The sequence below is a fragment of the Gadus morhua genome, chromosome 16 (assembly GCF_902167405.1).
Source record: "Gadus morhua chromosome 16, gadMor3.0, whole genome shotgun sequence".
NCBI lineage: Eukaryota > Metazoa > Chordata > Actinopteri > Gadiformes > Gadidae > Gadus > Gadus morhua.
The window spans coordinates 33,135,192-33,156,134 of NC_044063.1; the positions used below are offsets into that span (position 1 = coordinate 33,135,192).

Sequence of the window (20,943 nt, forward strand, 5' to 3'; positions counted from 1 at the left end):
TCCTACAATTTAAAAAATCACAAACTTTTACAAACACGTCCTTAAAATTGAAGCACTTAAACGAAAACAAGCTGGCTTCTAACATTCTTAAAGAGCCCATGCCATTAAAATCACATTTTTCCTGTTGTTTGTTAAATAACATAGGTCTGAATAAGTTTGTGAGCTGTGGTAAGTTTGAAATCTATGCAGTGTGTCTGCTGAATGCAATAGGCAATGAAAGGAAAAAGGCAGAAGAAATGAGCCAATCTGGATAAGGTGACACTGTGACGTAGCGTTGTCAAACTATTATTCATGGCCCTGCCCACTTGGTTGGTTCGTAACCACCCACAAGAATTCTGAAGGAGTCGTGATTGAGCTAGTGCTAAATGCTAATACGTGTATGGTAGTTGCTTAGTTCGTAGTAACAGGCTAGTTACAGAATTTTGAATGCAATGGCAGAACGACATCGAAGTACACGAACTGCGACATGCTGCCTGCCGCCGGTTGCCGCGGTGCGAGGCACCACCGCCGCGAAGCACCACCGCCCGGCAGCGGGCAGCCGGGCGGTGGTGCCTTGCGCCGGCAGCAGGCAGCAGGCAGCGCGCGGTTCTGTCTACTACAGATTGATGTGGAAGTGGAAGAACCAGAGACGTCGGAGAACCCGACGAAGTCCTTTGTGATTCATTATATCGTCTGGACGTGCACACAGCTTTTGGCCGTGATAATATGTATTATATGATATAGATATCTATGTATTATATGATATTATTTAGATATAGAGCTCCAGGACTGTAACGCAAGTGTTGTACACTTCCTTGTTATTTGGATAACCGTTCTGCTGTTGGTGTGATGGCGCATAACACGTCGGACTCTCGTCTCTGGTATTTCTACAACGAGACTCGTAGTGGGGGTTATCTCAGCCATGGTTGAGAATGAATTGGGGGAAAGGAACATTGGCTTTGACTCCCTGAAGTAGGCATGAACCACAACATGGAGGAGAAAGGGATTGTTGACCGCGGTCGTCTCCCGCCGGAGCCTCGCTGCCGATGGACCACCGCTTCAGGAGGCGGGGATTAGCGCTGACCGCTGCCGAGGCGGCGGGAAGCAGGGCTCAAGCGGGATACATTCGCGGCCAACAATCCCCTTCTCCTCCATGTCGTGGTTCATGTACTTCAGGGAGTCAAAGCCAAAGTTCCTTTCCCCCAATTCATTCTCAACCATGGCTGAGATAACCCCCACTACGAGTCTCGTTGTAGAAATACCAGAGACGAGAGTCCGACGTGTTGTTGAGATCCTAATAACAACTCCAGCAGCGTTACAGTCCTGGGGCTCTACATCTAAATAATATCATATAATACATAGATATCTATATCAAATAATACATATTATCACGGCCAAAACCTGTGTGCAGACGATATAATGAATCGCAAAGGACTTCGTCGGGTTCTCCGACGTCTCTGGTTCTTCCACTTCCACATCAATCTGAAGAAGACGCGGTCGTTTGATCGTCTGGAGGCTCACACAGCTTTTGGCCGTGATAATATATATTATGATATAGATATCTATGTATAAAATGGGTTTCTAAGAGCCATTGCGATACATCCACCGTAAACAGAGCGCATGGTACCGTGGCTACAAGCTGCTCAGGGCCAGGTGATAATATATATTATAGATTATATGATATAGATATCTATGTATAATATGGGTTTATAAGAGCCATTGCGATACATCCACCGTAAACAGAGCGCATGCAGGGCCAGGTGATAATATACATCATATATTATATTATATTATATAGATATCTATGTATAATATGGGTTTCTACGAGCCATTGCGATACATCCACCGTCAACAGAGCGGCGAGCGCATGGTACTGTGGCTACAAGCTGCTCAGGGCCACACCCCCACCCCCCTCCTTGACCTGCCTTGACACGCCCACCGTAACCAGAGCGCATTGTACTGTGGCTACAAGCTGCTCAGGGCCACACCCCCACCCCCATCCTTGACCTGCCTTGACACGCCCACCGAAACAGCGCGTTTGGGGGAAGCTCAATGTGCGACTGCTTTGGAGTGGCTGTAACTCTGCACCACGGCCGAATTTCGGGGACGTCTTTGAATACTGTGTTTGTAGCCCACTAATACCTATATTAAAGCATCCATAAATAGCATGGCATGGGATCTTTAAAACAAAAAACAGCGAAAAAAACAAACAAAACAAATGACTGCAATTTACTCTGTCATATTAGTGCATTGCCACCGTCGCGCTCACAAGTTATTCGCCAAAAAGACCAGATAGTCTACGTTGGAGGGTGCCAAGGCTGATCTCTTTTTGTTTACAATGTTGCCAGCGGAGGAAAAGACGCGCTCCGAGCGCACTGAAGAACCGGGCATAGAGAGGTATTTTTTTGCCATCTGGGCAATGTGAGGGTATCTGCCGCCCGACGTTTTCCACCACATGGGTGGATTTTCTTGAGGGGGTATGGGGGATTCCTGCTCATACATGGACATCTCTTTTTGGAGCAGCAGACTGATGTCCTGCTCCTGGTTTGGGCGGGTGTCGCACACGCCTCCGAAGAGACTCTCCATGGCCGTCAACGCAGATTTGGTTTGCTGCTCGCGTGGTCTTTCGGGAGCCTCATCCCTCCCTCCTCCCACATTTGCCTTCATCTCCTCCAAAACTGCCAGATGCACCTGCCGTTTCTGGTCCTCTTCCAAATGACGGAGTTGGTGGAAACGAGGATCCAGATAACTGGCCTTGTTCAAAAGCCTACGTGCGACCCTTTCCTCGCCATATCGCTTCTTGAGATCCGTCGCTATTTTTGCCTTCATCTCAAGCAGCGCTGGCGGTTCTTCTTCGCTTGGCGTTCGCTTGAGCTGTGCAAGCAGAACATGAATGATTGGCAAGACAGCCGACGCTGTTGGATAGGCATCCGTAGACAGCGCTTCCGTCGCCACTTTGAATGGTTTCAGGATCTCTTGCACCTGCAATGAACAAGTAAATAAAACATAGGCCATTGGCGTCACAATATATATATATATATATATATATATATATAAGGTAGGCTAAATAGACCTAGGTCTATAAAAGTAGCCTAAATAAAATATAGGTGATTATAATTATCATAATATTATAGGCCTATTATAATATTATATGTTATTATATTGATTATAATCCATACATGTTTGGACACACTGTATGCTTATTACAACAGCTTTGCATTCACGATAGGCAGTAGGCCTACTATTTAAGAAGCACACCTTCTCCATTATGGACCATTCGCTCATCGACAGCTCCATTCGAGACAGCTTCTTATCAAAGATGACGGCAGACACGGCCGCTTGCTGCGCTGATGCTCTGCAAACCATATCGTACGTGCTGTTCCAGCGCGTTGGGCAGTCATTAATGAGCTTCTCAGCCTTCAACCCAAGGAGCTCTTGTTTTTGCTGGAGGAGGTAGCTGTCTGCTGAGGATTTGCTGAAATGTGCAGCCGCCACTTTCAGCCTAGCGATGGGGATTTCAATGCCTCTGACCGCCAGCCCTTTCCGTACAGCCAGGTTGATTGTGTGTGCCACACATGGTATATTAACCATTTCCAGATGTTTTTCAACCGCGTTTATGTAATTGGTGGCATTGTCAGTGGTGACACAAATTACAGACTCCTTCAGGCCATAAACACACAGGATCTCTGCAAGACATTGGCCCACATTCTCTGCAGTGTGGCTGACCTTCAGCTCTTTGGTTTGGAGCACGCTGTTTAAGATCTCCCAGTCTTAGTTGATCCAGTGGGCCGTGGCTGTGACATATGATGCCGTCGATAATGAGGTCCACCCGTCCGTGGTAAGAGCCACGTCCTTCCCCTGCAGTGACAGCTTGAGTTGGTCTACAGTTCTCTTGTACAGGTCCGCGATCCGCGATGTCACAGTCCCACGGCTAGGGACGTGGTATCTGGGCTCCATCTCTCGGCAGAACTCTTTAAATGCCACGTCCTCCACCACACTTATTGGCCTCATGCCTTTACAGACGAATTTCACCAACTTTTCAGTGATGGCCTCCTGTCTCGGTGCGGCCAACAAGCTTGTGGCAGCGGGCTTCAGAAAAGAATCGAGCCGGGGCTGTTTGGCCGTTGGTCCGCTCTCAAGCTCACCCGGGTGCGCCGTGGACAGATGTGCCCGCATGTTGCTGGTTGTCGAGTGGAAGGCCAATTCAACTTTGCCCAGCTAGCAAATAACCTTATGCCTTGGCTCAACAATTTTTCCCCGCTGAGCCCAAAAGCCAAAAAACCTCCACACCGCACTTGTAAGGTTGCGGGGGGTTATGATCTCCCCAGTGGTGTAGTCTATTTTATTGTAGTGGGTATACTGTGATGATTCCCTCCCAGCCTCGTACAAACCCGTCCCACCGGTACGTGTACGTGTGTGGCGCTTATGGGGTGTCGCACCACACTCACCAACGCAGGGTGAGTGTAAGAGTATTTAAGAGTATAACGATTATCAACAATCATGGAAAGCTGAGTAGGTTTATCAGTTTTAATAACAGTATGAACAAATAGAACACAAAAATGAAAAGTTGTCCTTTGTATATCTATAGTAGCAATAGCACATGCTAAACAAGGACAAAATCTACTCAAAATAATTTAATGAACTGTTTACAACCATGGCTAACCAGTGCATGAGAAGGAGATGACGACTAATGTTTCACGCTTTCAATTGCTCTAATTTGAGCTCTTACTGTTGTTATCTAACATACCATACAGTAATTGAATTGTGTAAAAGTGTGAAATTACTGCACCTTAAAAATGACCATGAATTAGCTATACTCTCATTTGCATAGTGATTAACATTATGAATTTCAATTGTGCAAACCAACTGTATGTTGGCTGACATTTACCTAACTTTTTTTCCCTCCACTCTAACCAAGGATGCCTGTTTTTAAATTCCCTAGCCTGACACCCAGTCTGAAAGGCTGGCCAGGGGGTTCTCATCTAAAAGTAACAAGGAGATATAAAGTGGGATTAAAACATTGTCTTCTGTTGACTACTTATTATGTGGTTTACACATTAATATGGGAGTACTGGACACACACACACGCACGCGCGCGCGCACGCACACACACGCGAGAAGGAGGGGCCGCTTCGCGCTTCGTAATAACAGAGACAGGGCAGAACGCGAGCAGTGCGCGCAGGGGGAATTTTATGAATGGTGAATGTAGGAGATAACTTCCCCTGCTTAAAGTATTTTATTGCAGTTATACCCAACCGGTATTTGCGAAAAATAAATACAGAAGTGAAAGAGCTGTCACAAGACGATTGATACGTATCCGTGCACATTTTTAAGTGGGTATACGCAAATCCTGGTGCGTTCCTAGTGGGTATACGGCGTATACCTGCGTATCACGTAGACTACACCACTGGATCTCCCTCCCCGACTCTGATGCAGCCGCGACGTGTTCTGTATTTTCAGCCATTTTTCATCTGATAACGGTTTTTCACATATAATCATGACGTAGCTGTTTTTGGTTTTTGCGTTGCTGTGATTTGTTTGCATTTCCCGGGTATGTGTGCGTACAGTACGTACAGTATCAGATCACGTACAGTACGTACAGTAACTACAGTTACAGATTACACTGTACAGTCATTACGTAGCTATGTTCTGTGTTTGAGCTGCAGTGGTTTGTTGAAACTTCCCGCGCACATGCACGTACAGTAGTAGCCTATCAGATTACGCTGTAGGCCTACAGTAGCCTATCAGATTACTTTGTACAGTATGTGTTCTATGTTTGCCGTCTCCAAAAGTTGTTGTAAGCCAGCACTATATGGGCAAAATATGACTAAATCATCTGCATACATAAGGTGATTAATGAGACTATTGCCAATCACACATCCTGTATTGCATGCATTCAACTGCTGTGACAATTCGTCCATATACACATTAAAAAGAAAAGGAGATAGGATTCCACCTTGGCGTACACCGTTACCAACATAGAAAGGTTCTGACACAGAATCCCCCCATTTCACCTGCATAGACTGATGAGCGTACCAGTAGACTAAGATTCTAATAATGACTTTAGGCACTCCTCTATGATGCAGCTTAAGGAACAGTTTCTGATGATTCACACGATCAAATGCCTTGGAAGCATCTATAAAACACGTAAAGATCGTGGAATTCAAGCTATTATAACGGTCTAAAATTTCCTTTAAGGCAAATATACACATAACAGTACCATGTTTACGTTTAAAACCGAATTGGTTATCTGTAAGAATATATTTTTCCAACCTGCTGAGGAGGATTTTCTCCAAGATTTTGGAAACAATGCTGGCTAAAGCTATGGGCCTATAATTGTCTATGCTGTTAATTTTGCCAGCTTTGTCCTTAAGAACCGGCACTAATAGTACTGGTAAAATGGCATCAGGCAGAGACCCATGGCCTAAGAATCCTGTCATACATATAGCAAGCAGAGTAATAAGTTTCCTGCTAGCATATTTTAGATGCTCAGCAGTTATTTTATCAGCACCATAAGCTTTGTTGTCATCTAAACCCAATACTGCAGATTGTATCTCTTCTGAATTGATAACCACATTTTCATTATTATGAACATATTCAACTTCATAATTATTCCTCCCATGACAGTTAAACAACTCACTATAGTGTTGTCGCCACATCTGACAGATAGCATCTGATCCACTGGCTCCCTCAATATCTGTAGGTAAGGGCAATTTACTACTGTTCATGGCTCTAATCTCTTTCCAGAAATCATTATAGTTTTTATATTGTAATTTACATGCCAGAGACTCAGACCTCAGCGAGTTCTCATTCCTTTTGATGTATCGAAGTGCATATTTAAAATGTGCATTTGCACGTTTCTTCTGTTTAAATAAAAGTCCCTGTCTGTCTCTACCAGACACTATCCAGGCTTTAAATGCCCTCCTAGCTTCGGCATGAAGCCCTGCCACATGCTCATTCCATCCGGGCTTGATATTCTGAAGCCCACAGTGGAATTTATAAAAAAGGCCTACAGGCAGCATGAAGTGATTTCACAATTAAATCATGTAAAACACATAAGTCATATATAAATATATTGCCGTTATTTTGGATATTGTTTTTTATATTTTGGTCATATTTATATTTATATAACTGAGGACTGCTCCAACAAAATTTTGTTGTCTTGTGCAATGACAATAAAGGTTATCCTATTCTATTATTATATTATTATGCTGCCATGGGAGTCTATGGCAGCCCATAGAACGCCGTCGTCAAAAGTTGTGAAATTTGGCACACTGATTCAAGACAGTCCCATTATCCCATGAAGCAAATTTGAGGTCGCTAGCTCATGAGCTAGCGCCACCAACAGGTCAAAGTTGGACATGTATTCATATTTATAACTTTTGACCCATTCATCCAATATTCTAAAACAAGGTATCATTGGATTCCTTGGTCCAAGCCGAGTTCAACACACCCGATGTCGTCGTTTTGTGCCATGATTGATTTCCCCCCATCTTCGTTTATGTCAAAAACCTTCAAAATCTATCTCCTATCACAGATTTTTTCATATCATCTTAAACAACTTGACGGCAAAGCCGCCAAACAGGAAGTAAGCCTGTTCTCAGCAACTCTTTATCATATCATAGCCAAACCAGAGCCCGTCTACGAAGAGCCTGGGCACTTCCTATATTGCCCCATTGTACCGATCTTGGTTGTAGTTCCATTAGACATCCACTGGGGGTGATCGCGGGCGAGTCCAGATTGAATGGGAGTCTATGGGGCTAGACGGCTAAATATATCTCTTTCACCTGCTTGTCGTTGAAATATCGCAAATTTTATTGTAGATTCCGCAAGTTCAATATAGATTATAGTTCAAAAGTCAAATGAATGAGTACTTATGTCCTTTCGATTTCTTACAGTTTGGGCCGTTGTTGGCCATACACGCTAGCATTCTGCTAATGAATTGGTCAGGGACGGACTTGTGACTGATTTCGACCAGAGACCCCTCTTGATGGCATCTGAAGCTGAAGCACAATCGGAGGACTTTCCGTCAAAGTTAATTTTGCGTACTGTATTTATATTTTCCTGCAGGCACTTTTATTTTTTATAGTTATGTATGGTGAAAGTACATGGGTATAAATGGAATTTCTTCAATTTCTTGTGTTCAATGTTCAATGTGTTACGGTACGATATGACAACCTTAAATAATACAGTCAATGTCCCGCTCAATATCATTTCATCTGTCATTGTCTATTTTTCAAAAATAAATGTCTCTGCCGTGCAACACATAGACTAGTTTACACATGTTTGTTAAATGAGAAACATGGTCTAGGTCACATTTAAACAGTAATTATACAAACATTATACCAACATAGCAACAGGCAAGTTTATTCAAACATCACACTAACAAGAACACAATAAGAACAGTAACTAATAGTAAATAAACCAAAAAAATTGAAATTATTTAACAACACTGAACATACTGAAAAGAGGCAGGGAAAAAGACAGAGGAAGAAGACTTGTCCGTTGTCACAGCATCAAGGTCCAACTTTAGAGATCAAGAAAGGAAGAGGCATGCGGAGGAGTACAACAGAACACTGTGCTCTCTAGGAGATTGTTTACTGATTTAAACTAAGTTAATGCAGTCTTACAATTATGATTCAAATCCAGGTTTCTATTTCAGGAGAAAGATAGATAATCAGCCGACAGCCAGCCAGCTGATAGCAGCTAGCACTAGATAGAAATCAATAGCGATGTCGTTACTAAAAAAAAAAGCTTTATCATCGGCATTAGTGAGGATTAAAAAAAAACACTCTGTACGTAAAATACATATGTAAAACATTCGCACATTTCTTTTTTTTACATTAGCTCACTCTCTGTAACTCGTGTATTAAGCAAAAAAAAAAGCCTTACCTCCCTCCAACAGCTGGTGTTATCGTGAGAAAAGGGAATGATGCGCAAGTGCCGAAGTGATTCAGAAACTGCCGTAAAGCAGTACCTCTGACAGTATGACAAAGTGTGACGTCATCGCATTTTTTAACGCCTTTTTAGAACAGATACGTGACCTTAAAAATTGAGATATTCAGCTGAGTTTATTATCTTAGCCCCACCTTTTGAACGCAACTTTCAAATTACTTGACAAAAAATTACATTGTGAGAAAAGTGGATTCTGTGGGTAAAACCCCATAGGCTCCCATTCATTCTGGACTCGCCTGCGAGCGCCCCGCGTGGACAGAGATCATTACTGCAACCAGTCCAGAAAACCGGAACTAACCAGCAAGTGCCCATTCTCCTCATATTAGACATTCTCTTGCCAAACTTGGTACATCGACTCATGACATCATTCTGGGGACACCCAAACAATTTGGTGACCTTTGACCTCAGGGGAACGTCAAACAGGAAGTGAGCTCATATCTCTGCCTATCCTGTTGATATAATAATTAATAATTGGTAGAGCTGTAATGAAACACCCACTCACAATTCGGTTTGTATCACGATTTTTGACCCACGGTTCGATACATCCCACGATTTTTTTTAATTTAAAAAGCATTTTATTTAAACAACACTAATATAACAATTAACTTAATATAACATTTAATAACAAATAATTTGGAACACTGAACAGATTTGAACAGAGAATACTATTAAAGTATAGCTAAATTAATAAATAAATAACCAAAGATTGCAGTGGGAGGATGCTTGCAGGTAGGCAAAAACCCTCAACTAGTTTGGTTGATTTGTTTAGTCAAATATGCTATTAGCGCTTCTTATTAGGCTATGTAGCTTAAATAAAGACATAATCAGGCCGTATAGAATGCAACATGTTTAATAACTTAACTTTCAGTACTACTATCTACTTTCAGTAGATAGTAGAAAAAATATGAACGTCTAACATGAACGTCGCAATTACGAGGCATAGTGTTACGAGTAGCGTAGGCCGATGTGTGTGCGCGAGAATGGCAGTGTGCGTATGTGTGTGTGTGAGTGACGTCAGCGAGTGAGTGGTAGCGTGTGTGTCTAGTGAAGAAGCGAACGAGTCCGGTAGAATAAAGTACCCATCCTGTCAATAATCGGTGGCCGCTTCATTCCGACCTATAAGCAGACAAACTGCCGGTCAAATTACACAAAACAATAGAGACAGGGATCACACAGGCAATTTTTTTCGCGCTTGGCCCACTCTGGATAAACGTCGTTCATATCGCATATGAGGACTTCGACGGCTGTGGAGAAATGCAATCCTCCGTAGCCACGGAGAGCTGTCATTACAGAGAGGGCATCTCTTCGCATACTTACGGCATCGATAAGATGGGGCGGTGTCAGCAGACTATTATTTAGACAAATTATTAGCCAATTTCAATCTGACAATTTGACCGGAGAGTCAGTGGCGCCACCATGGGGTGGCGAGGGGTGGCTACTGCCACCCCAAAATCATTCTTTGCCACCCCTAAGACAATTTTTATTATGCATGTTTATTTTAAATATATAATGTAGTCTAGATTTTTTTGAATTCACAATAGTTCGTAATGTGAAAACGATTTTGTAGCAAGATACAGCAGCGCTGCTCTTGCTGACATTGTAGCTAGCTCCCCCTCCCCCCTCCCTGACGTTGCTTGTTGGTGAATTGCTATGAGAGATTTGAAGGAAACGTGGAAGACGAAGACCGCAGTAGCACACATACAAGGCCGCCTTAATGCACGGGCTTGCCTGGGCTGAAGCCCCGGGGCCTACGGCCACACTACCACCCCCCCCCCCCCCGTCACCCCTGGAATAATCTTCTGGAGGCGCCACTGCGGAGAGTTAGAAAGGGCGTATCGCGCTTCTGCCTTCTCACAGCGCGAGACAGGTTTGTGGCTTTGAGTGTCGTGATTTCGGTTTCGATTTGCGTATCGTTACAGCCCTAATAATTGGGCATCAACAACTTCAATGGGGGCATTGTTAGCAGTAAATCTATTTCAGCCCTTAGAAAGCAACTTCAATGCATTTTCATTGTGATAACCATTTGGCAATAGCTTTCATGTAGGTGTAATCACTGAGACGGTCATCATGTAGCCACATAACCGATTATGTCTGTCCAGCCAAATTAGGTTACAGAGTCCTATTCTTCTTGACCCCCACATTGCTGCTCACAGCTATACTTATTATTATTTACCTGCCATGGGAGTCTATGGCAGCCCATAGAACGCCATGGTGAAAAGTTTGGGGTCGCTAGCTCATGAGCTCTAGCGCCACCACCAGGTCAAAGTTGGACATGCATTCATGTTTATAACTTTTGACCCATTCATCTAATATTCACAAACAAGGTATCATTGAATTCCTTGGTCCGAGCCGAATTCAACGCACCCTATCCCGTCGTTTTTCCGCCATGATGGATTTTCCGCGATCTTGGTTTATGTCAAAAACCTTCAAAATGCATCTCCTATCACAAATGTTGTCCAATCATCTCTAAACTTGGCAAAGATGAGGGTCAGACCATGGGCCACAAAACTCATTGAATAGATTCAATGTCTGGTGATACTATCAGACCTCCCCATTTACCTATTAAATTATTTCTCACGGAAATAGCCGCGACAGCCTATCAAATTCGACCGCGAAGACGCCAAACAGGAATTAAGCCAATTTCTCAGCAGCTGTTTAACATATCATAGCCAAACTTGGTCCATAGACCCATGACATCGGCTGCGTCTCAATTCAGGGGACGCATACTTCGAAGGCTGCATTTGAAGTCTGCTTGTGTCACAGCGGCGCGTCAAGGTTGTCCCATTTCGAATTCTCCTTCAAATGCGGTCGAGAAATACAGCCTTCTTTTCCCGGATTTGAAGGGTCCACCAGCTGGCTCCTTCACGGCCAAACTGGATTGGATTTTTTGTAAAAATGACGTCGGAGAGAGCGGAAGCGGCAGTTGCAGCAAATAACATATTTAATAACAAAACTATGTAAAAACTTTTCTTTTATATAAAAATAAAGTTGGGACTATTTAAAATTTGTAACTTCACTGTCAAAGTTCAATGACATTAAGCCGAGCCATATAACGTTAAACTAATTAACGTTATATTTTATATAATTATAATATAACGGCTCCATATTTCTCCTCCGCCGTCCGGTTTGAACCGCAGCTGTCAGGGTTGCTAGCAGGGGCGCAGATGGGATTTTTGAACTGGGGGGGACCAAGCTGTTAGCCAATGATTTCAACTCAATACATTATTTTTGTATAATCTGGGCTTTAACTAGCGCTCAAGTAGGTACTTTCGTAATAGCCTTAAAACGTAAAAAGCCATTGGAGAATTCTTATTTGAAATCATGGATAAACAACAGTGAACATTGTTAAACAAAGGCCTACTTGATCGACACTAGCCATATATGGTGAAACTGTTATTTAACAACATATTTTTGTTAACAACATATTTACATAAATGAAAAAAAATGCCAAACCAATTTACTGTCTAAGCAGACTCACTGAAGGACCCAAAAACATCTCTCCTCCTTTCATTATGTCACGGTCTCTCCCACCGGATCCTAGCTGCCGCTAGTTTTCTCTGTTTGTCTTGTCTGTCTGTCATGTTCTGTTTCATGTACGGGGGCGTGGCCTGCTGAACTCCCCAACCCAGCCACGGTGATCACCCGCACCTGACCATCATCACCAATCACGTCCACCTGTATATCTTCCCCAGTCATTCAACCTTTCGTCGCCAGATCGTCAACTACACTTACCTAGCTAAGTCATCCTCCGACCTCTCTAGCCCTTTCCTAGTATTCTCGTTGTTCTCGTTCACCACTCGACTCTCCTCTCCTGCAGGAATACCAGTTCCTCCGAACCGTCGAGGGTGACTACCTGTCCGGCAATCCACCCGACCAACCATCTCCGGATCGCCACAGACATTCTCCTCTGCTCTGTGTAGCAATAAACTGGTTAATTGCTACCAACCTCTTCCTGTCGTCATTTGTGCCGTGCGTTTGGGTTCACCCCGTCTTGCCCCGTAACAGTACGATCTGGCCGAAAGATGGACCCAGCCGACACAAATGACGCAGCCGATTCCTTGGCCGCTCGCTTAGCGAATCTAACCCAGGAGGTACGCCGCCAAGGCGGCCTCGGGGTAGAACATTCCCGGAACCTGAGGGAGGCTTCCGCAAGCCTAGCCCGATTTGCTACGGCATTGTCGTCCCTCGAGTCCCGGCTGGCACTCTTGACCCCTCCCTCTGGTCCGTCCGCGGATCCCCCCGCTACGGTCCCTATCGTTCGTCGGGAGCCCTACGTCCCAACCCCGGCACCATATGGGGGCGATCCTGGAGCCTGTCATGGGTTCCTTCTCCAGGTGGGAGGAGTTTTCCAGCAGCAGCCACTCACCTACGCCACCGAGACCTCCCGCATCGCCTACCTCGTCGCCTGCCTTCGAGGGGTGGCGCTTACCTGGGCTTCGGCTGAGATGGACCGCGGGGGTCCCGAGGCCTCGAACTATTTAGCCTTTACTACGGCGCTGCGACGGACGTTCGATCATCCAGTTCGGGGCCGAGAGGCTGCCCAGAGACTTTTGGATTTACGCCAGGGCAGTCGCAGCGTGGCGGAGCTGGTGATTGACTTCCGTATCTACGCAGCAGAGAGCGGCTGGCGTGACGACGCTCTGAGAGACGTTTTTCAGCGCTCCCTGGCTGATCATCTACGGGATGAGATCGCGTTGCGGGACGAGCCGTCCGACTTGGAGGCACTCATTACTCTCGCCATGCAATTGGACAACCGCATTCGGGAGCGAAGGAGGGAGAGTGTCGTCCGGACCCCGTCATCGTTTCCTTCCCAGCACACGACAGTGAGACCTCCGCCGCGGATTACCGAGGCCTTTCGTGAGCCTCCGAGCCTTCCCGAGCCAGAGCCCATGCAGCTGGGGCGCGTCCACCTAACCATGGAGGAACGCGACCAGCGCCGACGGACGGGCGCTTGCATGTATTGTGGGAGGACGGGCCATATCCTCCTTCACTGTCCCCGGCGCCCGGGAAACGGTCCGGCTCGGTCGTAATGGGAGTTTATCGATCGAGTTGTGTCCCTAACTATTCTAACTCCCGTACTCTGCTGAAGGCCACTCTGTCTTGGCAGAACCGCTCCTTGCCCCTCTCCGCCCTCGTCGATTCCGGAGCAGACGAGAGTTTTTTGGACCGAAGGGTGGCTCGACAGCTGGGAGTAGACCTCATCCCACTCGACGTGCCTATGGAGGTGAGTGCGCTCAACGGATTGCACCTGGACAGAATTGAGCACAAGACCGCTCCCATGTCCTTGCTGCTCTCCGGTAACCATCAGGAAAAGATTTCCTTTCACCTCATTGACTCACCCCAGACTCCTGTGGTCCTGGGCCATCCCTGGCTTCGTCTCCATAACCCCAGTTTGGAGTGGGTTTCTGGTAGGATCACTGCTTGGAGTACCCATTGCCTATTGAACTGTTTACGCTCCGCCTCAGCACCTACGGCAGTCTCCCCACCGACGGTTCCGGAGTCCCCGGACCTCACGTTGGTGCCCCTGGACTATCATGATTTAGGATCTGTATTCAGTAAACAACACGCACTATCTCTGCCACCACATCGCCCTTATGATTGTGCCATTGATTTACTTCCTGGTTCCCCTCTCCCTAGCAGCCGCCTGTTTAACCTCTCACTTCCAGAACGAGAGGCCATGGAGGGGTATATCCGGGACTCTCTTGCCGCAGGGATTATTCGGCCCTCATCTTCACCGGTAGGAGCAGGGTTTTTTTTTGTTTCCAAGAAGGATAAGTCCCTTCGCCCCTGCATTGATTATAGGGGACTCAACGACATTACGATTAAGAACAAGTACTCGTTGCCCCTCATAGACTCTGCCTTTGTTCCCCTGCGGGGTGCTACAGTTTTTACCAAGCTGGACCTCCGTAACGCCTACCACTTGGTCCGCATCCGAGAAGGGGACGAGTGGAAGACAGGCTTCACTACTCCATTAGGTCATTTCGAGTACCTGGTGATGCCTTTTGGTCTTACAAATGCCCCTGCAGTATTTCAGGCCCTGGTCAATGACGTATTGAGAGACATGCTCCATCAGTTTGTGTTCGTGTACATTGATGATATCCTGATTTTCTCCCGGTCCCTCGCAGAACACAAGCTGCATGTCCGTCAAGTGCTGCAGCGCCTCTTGGAGAATCGTCTATTTGTCAAGGCGGAGAAATGCGAATTCCATGCGCCATCGGTGACCTTCCTGGGATTCGTTATCGGCCAGGGGAGGCTGGAGATGGATCCAGGAAAGGTAGCTGCTGTAGCTGATTGGCCTACTCCCACCAATCGCAAGCAGCTCCAACGCTTTCTGGGGTTTGCAAACTTCTACAGAAGGTTCATTAGGAACTTCAGCCGCATCGTCGCGCCCCTCACAGCGCTGACCTCCGTCAAGGTGACCTTCAGATGGACCTCGGAGGCCGCGGCGGCCCTCGAGGTGTTGAAGCGACGCTTCGTCTCCGCTCCGGTTCTCACGCAGCCCGATGGCAAGCTGCAATTCGTGGTGGAGGTCGACGCATCGGACACTGGGGTTGGAGCTGTACTGTCCCAACGCTCAGCTTCGGACGGTAAGCTTCACCCTTGTGCTTTCCTCTCTCGAGGGCTATCTCCCCCAGAGCGGAACTACGACGTGGGAAATCGGGAGCTCCTCGCCGTCAAGCTCGCGCTCGAGGAGTGGCGTCACTGGCTGGAGGGGGCGGAACTGCCGTTCGTCGTGTGGACGGACCACAAGAATCTGAGTTATATCCAGTCTGCAAAACGTCTCAACTCCCGCCAGGCAAGGTGGGCGCTATTTTTTGGTCGCTTTAAATTCTCCCTTTCCTATCGCCCGGGTTCCCGCAACACCAAGCCGGACGCATTGTCCCGTTTGCACTCCGTGGACGGGGAGTGTTCTGTTTTGGACTCCATTCTACCACCCACTTGTGTGGTGGGCTCAGTGGTCTGGAGGATTGAGTCCTTGGTTACCCAGGCCCAGGCTCATCAGGCCGATCCGGGCACGGGCCCTCCCGGTCGGTTGTTTGTTCCGGATGCAGTCCGTTCAGACGTATTACAGTGGGGTCACTCATCGAGGCTGGCTTGTCATCCCGGGATCAACCGGACTCTGGCTTTCCTGCAACGCCGGTTCTGGTGGCCTACCATGGACCGGGACACCAGGTCTTTCATCGCCGCATGTACCACCTGTGCGCGCAACAAGACAACCAACAAACCCCGGTCGGGACTGCTTCGCCCGCTCCCCATCCCCAGTCGTCCGTGGTCCAACATCGCCCTGGATTTCGTTACCGGTCTCCCTCCATCCAGAGGTAACACCACCATACTCACCATAATTGATCGTTTTTCGAAGGCAGCCCACTTCATCGCTCTACCCGGACTTCCCTCTGCGAGAGAGACTGCAGAGCTGATGGTTTCTCAGGTTTTCCGAATACACGGCATCCCTGCGGACATCGTGTCGGACCGGGGCCCCCAATTTATCTCCCAGGTGTGGCGAGCCTTTTGTTTGGCCCTGGGAACCACAGCCAGTCTCTCCTCTGGATATCACCCTCAGACCAACGGCCAGGCGGAGCGGGCAAACCAGGAACTGGAGGGCATGCTACGCTGCGTCACAGCCGCCAATCCCGCTTCATGGAGCCTTCATCTTCCTTGGGTTGAGTACGCACACAACACGCACAGAAATGACACTACCGGAATGTCTCCCTTTCTCTGCTCCCTGGGCTACCAGCCCCCGCTGTTTCCCTCGCAGGAGGCAGAGATTGCTGTTCCTTCAGTTCGGTCCCACATCCTACGCTGCCAACGAACATGGAACAAAGCTCGGGCTGCGCTGCTTCGGGCTTCCACCCGCTCCCAGCGGCAGGCCAATCGCCACCGGACACCGGCACCTCATTACGTCCCCGGCCAGAAGGTCTGGCTCTCAACTAAGGATCTCCATTTGAAGGTAGCCTCTCGGAAACTCGCGCCCCGGTTCATTGGACCTTTTGAAATCGAGGCCATCATAAACCCTTGTGCTGTACGTCTCCGGCTTCCTCCCTCTCTTCGGGTTCACCCCACGTTTCATGTGTCATTGATCAAGCCTGTCTCCTCCAGCCCTCTGGCGGTCGCTACGCCTGCGCCACCTCCACCGCGCATCCTTGACAATCACCCGGTGTGGACGGTCCGGCAGTTGCTGGACATACGTCCTAGGGGGCGTGGTTTCCAGTACCTGGTGGATTGGGAGGGTTACGGACCAGAACACCGGCAATGGCTGTCACGGAATATGATCATGGATGATACATTGATTTCGGATTTCCATAAAGCGCATCCTACTGCCAGACGTCCGCCAGGAGGCGTTCGTAGAGGGGGGGGTACTGTCACGGTCTCTCCCACCGGATCCTAGCTGCCGCTAGTTTTCTCTGTTTGTCTTGTCTGTCTGTCATGTTCTGTTTCATGTACGGGGGCGTGGCCTGCTGAACTCCCCAACCCAGCCACGGTGATCACCCGCACCTGACCATCATCACCAATCACGTCCACCTGTATATCTTCCCCAGTCATTCAACCTTTCGTCGCCAGATCGTCAACTACACTTACCTAGCTAAGTCATCCTCCGACCTCTCTAGCCCTTTCCTAGTATTCTCGTTGTTCTCGTTCACCACTCGACTCTCCTCTCCTGCAGGAATACCAGTTCCTCCGAACCGTCGAGGGTGACTACCTGTCCGGCAATCCACCCGACCAACCATCTCCGGATCGCCACAGACATTCTCCTCTGCTCTGTGTAGCAATAAACTGGTTAATTGCTACCAACCTCTTCCTGTCGTCATTTGTGCCGTGCGTTTGGGTTCACCCCGTCTTGCCCCGTAACACATTACCCTGAGCAAACTTCTGGGCAACTTCTTGTCCGTCCAGTCTGTCAATCCTCTCGGTGAATATGGCACACAGCAATGCCATTGAGTATTTTTTGCGGCATTGTTGATCGCAACCATGTCTTCAATCTGCGTAAGCCACTAAAACTGTGCTCTGCCTCAGCAGATGATATGGGCACCACCATCAACAATCTCTAGCTAGCTACAGAGAATGAAACGGTATTAATATGCTTGTGTTAGGTAGCTATCTAAAGAGAATGACAAGGTATTAATATATGGGCCAGAGCCCGGCAAGCTCAAAATGTCTTTAGGAATTTTCTAGTTAAAATAATATTATACATAAAAATGAAAAAACATTAAAGGTATTCACCTACGGCCTAAAAATACTTTAGCCTACTTCAGGTAAGAGCAAATGCCATTTAATAATGTCACTAGCTACTCAACATTACAAAACGATTAGCTGCCACATCTGGGAAAGTCAACAGGCAACAGGCGTACATTTTTTGTGTTTTGAGAAAACGCACTGATTGTTTTTTGCTTCTTCATTTTGTTTCTTCATGAAGCACCTGCTCTGTCATAGTAGACAATGATCACCGCAACAGGTACAGGCGCAGCTACCACTTCCTCTTTAAGACCCTGGGGAGTGAGAGTCGTGCCTTAGGGTGTGTTCAATTTACACTAAACGTCTGAACTTTGAGCTCGGAACAACATAACCCCAAAGTTGAGTGCTCCCAGCGCTTCCAAGCCTCACAAACGTACAACAAAACATGTAACTAACTACTGTTTACGTGAGTAGAAGATAACATGAATTATATGTCTGGCTGGTGAGATTAATCAGACTTTCCGAGTTGGAGATCCGACTTCACGGGGGGGGGGTTCTGATTAAAATTCTGGACTTGGAGCTCGGAAATTCCAACATTCATGCACGAATGGAACGAACCATTAGTCGTAGCACACAAAAGCCGGACTCTCAATGCGGTTTGAGACCGCACCCTGGCCCCCCTGAAAACCCGCTCAGTCTCATTCACCCACACTGCTCCCTGGTTCACTCCTCATCTGCGCCAGCTCAAAGCCACTGGTCGTCGACTGGAGCGACTCTACAATAAGACTCAACTCACTGTACACCGCCAAATGTATTCGGACCACCTCCATCACTACAAGAATGCCCTCACCACTGCCAAAACCTCATACTACTCCAACCTCATCAACACTGGTACAGGCAACAGCAGAGTCCTCTTCTCAACAGTCAACCACTTACTTCAGCCTCCTAAATCTCTCCCTCCAGATATTTCCACCACCCAATGCACTGCGTTCCTTGACTTCTTCAGCTCTAAAATCAACACCATTCACCAACAACTGGCCTCATCTCGCACCCCCTCTGATGACCCACCCTGGATGATCACCTCTGGCCAACATCTCATCAGCTCCCTCTCTGACTTCACCCTAGTAACAGAACAGACCGTCTCAGAACTCATCCGCAAAGCCAAAACCACCACCTGTCAGCTCGATCCTCTTCCCACCTCCCTTGTCAAAGCATGTCTTCCGTCCATCTCCCCCATGATCACCAACATAATTAACTCCTCCCTCACTACTGGTACTGTACCCCTCACTCTCAAGCTGGCTGCCATCACTCCCATCCTGAAAAAACCTGGTGCTGACCCATCTGACCTTAACCATTACCGGCCCATCTCCAATCTCCCTTTCATCTCCAAAACACTTGAAAGGGTGGTTGCCGCACAACTACAGTCCCACCTCGACATTAACAATCTCCACGAACCGTTTCAATCTGGCTTCCGTCCAAAACACAGCACTGAAACAGCCCTAGTCAAAATCACCAACGACCTCCTCCTTGCAGCCGACTCTGGATTACTCACCATTCTCATCCTCCTCGATCTCAGCGCAGCATTCGACACCATCTCCCACCCTCTGCTCCTGGACCGCCTAGCTGGTATTGGGATCACTGGTGCTGCACTCTCCTGGTTTACATCCTACCTCACCGGCCGTCAACAATTTGTTCAACTAAGCAACCACAAGTCTGGGTGTTCAGGTGTCTCACTGGGTGTCCCCCAGGGGTCAGTCTTGGGTCCACTCCTCTTCACCACTTACCTTCTCCCGCTGGGCACACTCCTCCGTCACCATGGGGTCAATTTTCACTGCTACGCTGACGACATACAGGTCTACATCTCCACCAAACCCACCGCTGCCATCCCCCCCACCTCCCTCATCACGTGCCTGGAAGAGATCCGGAGCTGGTTGAGCAGGAACTTCCTGAAACTCAATGGAAACAAGACCGAGGCCCTGCTCATCGGATCCAAATCCTCCCTCACTAAATCACAACACACCCCAGCTCCACTCATAATTATCGATGGATTCCCAGTACCCTTCTCCTCCAAAGTCAAGAGCCTCGGCGTCATCCTGGACAACACCCTCTCATTCGCACCCCATATTCACAACATCACCCGGACTGCATTCTTCCACCTCCGCAACATCGCCAGACTCCGCCCATCACTGACCCAATCCAGCACTGAAATCCTAGTTCACTCATTTGTCACATCACGCATAGACTACTGCAACGCCCTCCTCACCGGACTCCCCACCAAACTCATCAACAGACTGCAGATCATTCAGAACTCAGCCGCCCGGATCATCACCCGCACCAAATCATCTGACCACATCACCCCTGTCCTCATTCAACTTCACTGGCTCCCAGTACACTACCGTATCCAATACAAAACCCTACTCCTCACCTACAAAGCTCTCCACAACCTAGCCCCCAGTTATCTCTGCGACCTCCTCCAAGAATACACTCCCTCCCGCTCCCTCCGCTCAACCTCTGCTGGACTACTATGTATCCCCACATCACGACTCACTACAATGGGTGCCCGGTCATTCAGCTGTTCAGCACCCAGGCTCTGGAACTCCCTCCCCCCACACATAAAACAATCAGACACCATTACAACCTTCAAGTCACAACTCAAAACTCACCTGTTCAAACTCGCACACAACGTCTAACTGATCACTGTTTTGATTGTTTTTTTTTGTTTTGTTTTGTTTTGTCTTGTTTTTGTTTTATTTATTTATTATTGCTTATGTTTATTTATTTTTACACAATGTCTTGTTTATTAAAAAATGTATGATGACTATATGCTCTGTAAGGTGA

At 47.4% G+C, this 20,943-nt stretch overlaps 2 protein-coding genes across 2 annotated transcripts in view; both read right to left on the reverse strand.

Moving 5' to 3' along the window:
* fer1l6 (fer-1 like family member 6) overlaps positions 1-20,943 on the reverse strand; it is a 147,591-nt gene that overhangs the window by 90,807 nt on the left and 35,841 nt on the right. The window lies entirely within an intron of this gene.
* Positions 2,167-4,191, reverse strand: LOC115561499 (zinc finger BED domain-containing protein 1-like). The gene is made up of 2 exons (XM_030381616.1): positions 3,238-4,191; positions 2,167-2,961 (listed from the first exon to the last, which is right to left on the reverse strand). Exons 1-2 carry the CDS (start codon positions 3,568-3,570, stop codon positions 2,245-2,247), a joined length of 1,050 nt encoding a protein of 349 aa, XP_030237476.1. The 5' UTR covers positions 3,571-4,191; the 3' UTR covers positions 2,167-2,244.

What these genes read in the sequence shown, in the direction of transcription:
- LOC115561499 (XM_030381616.1), bottom strand. Translation starts at nt 3,570, where the DNA reads ATGGTTAATATACCATGTGTGGCACACACAATCAACCTGGCTGTACGG. An exon ending in AATGGTCCATAATGGAGAAG is followed by an intron (nt 2,962 to 3,237) that starts GTGTGCTTCTTA and finishes TGTTCATTGCAG; the next exon opens with GTGCAAGAGATCCTGAAACC.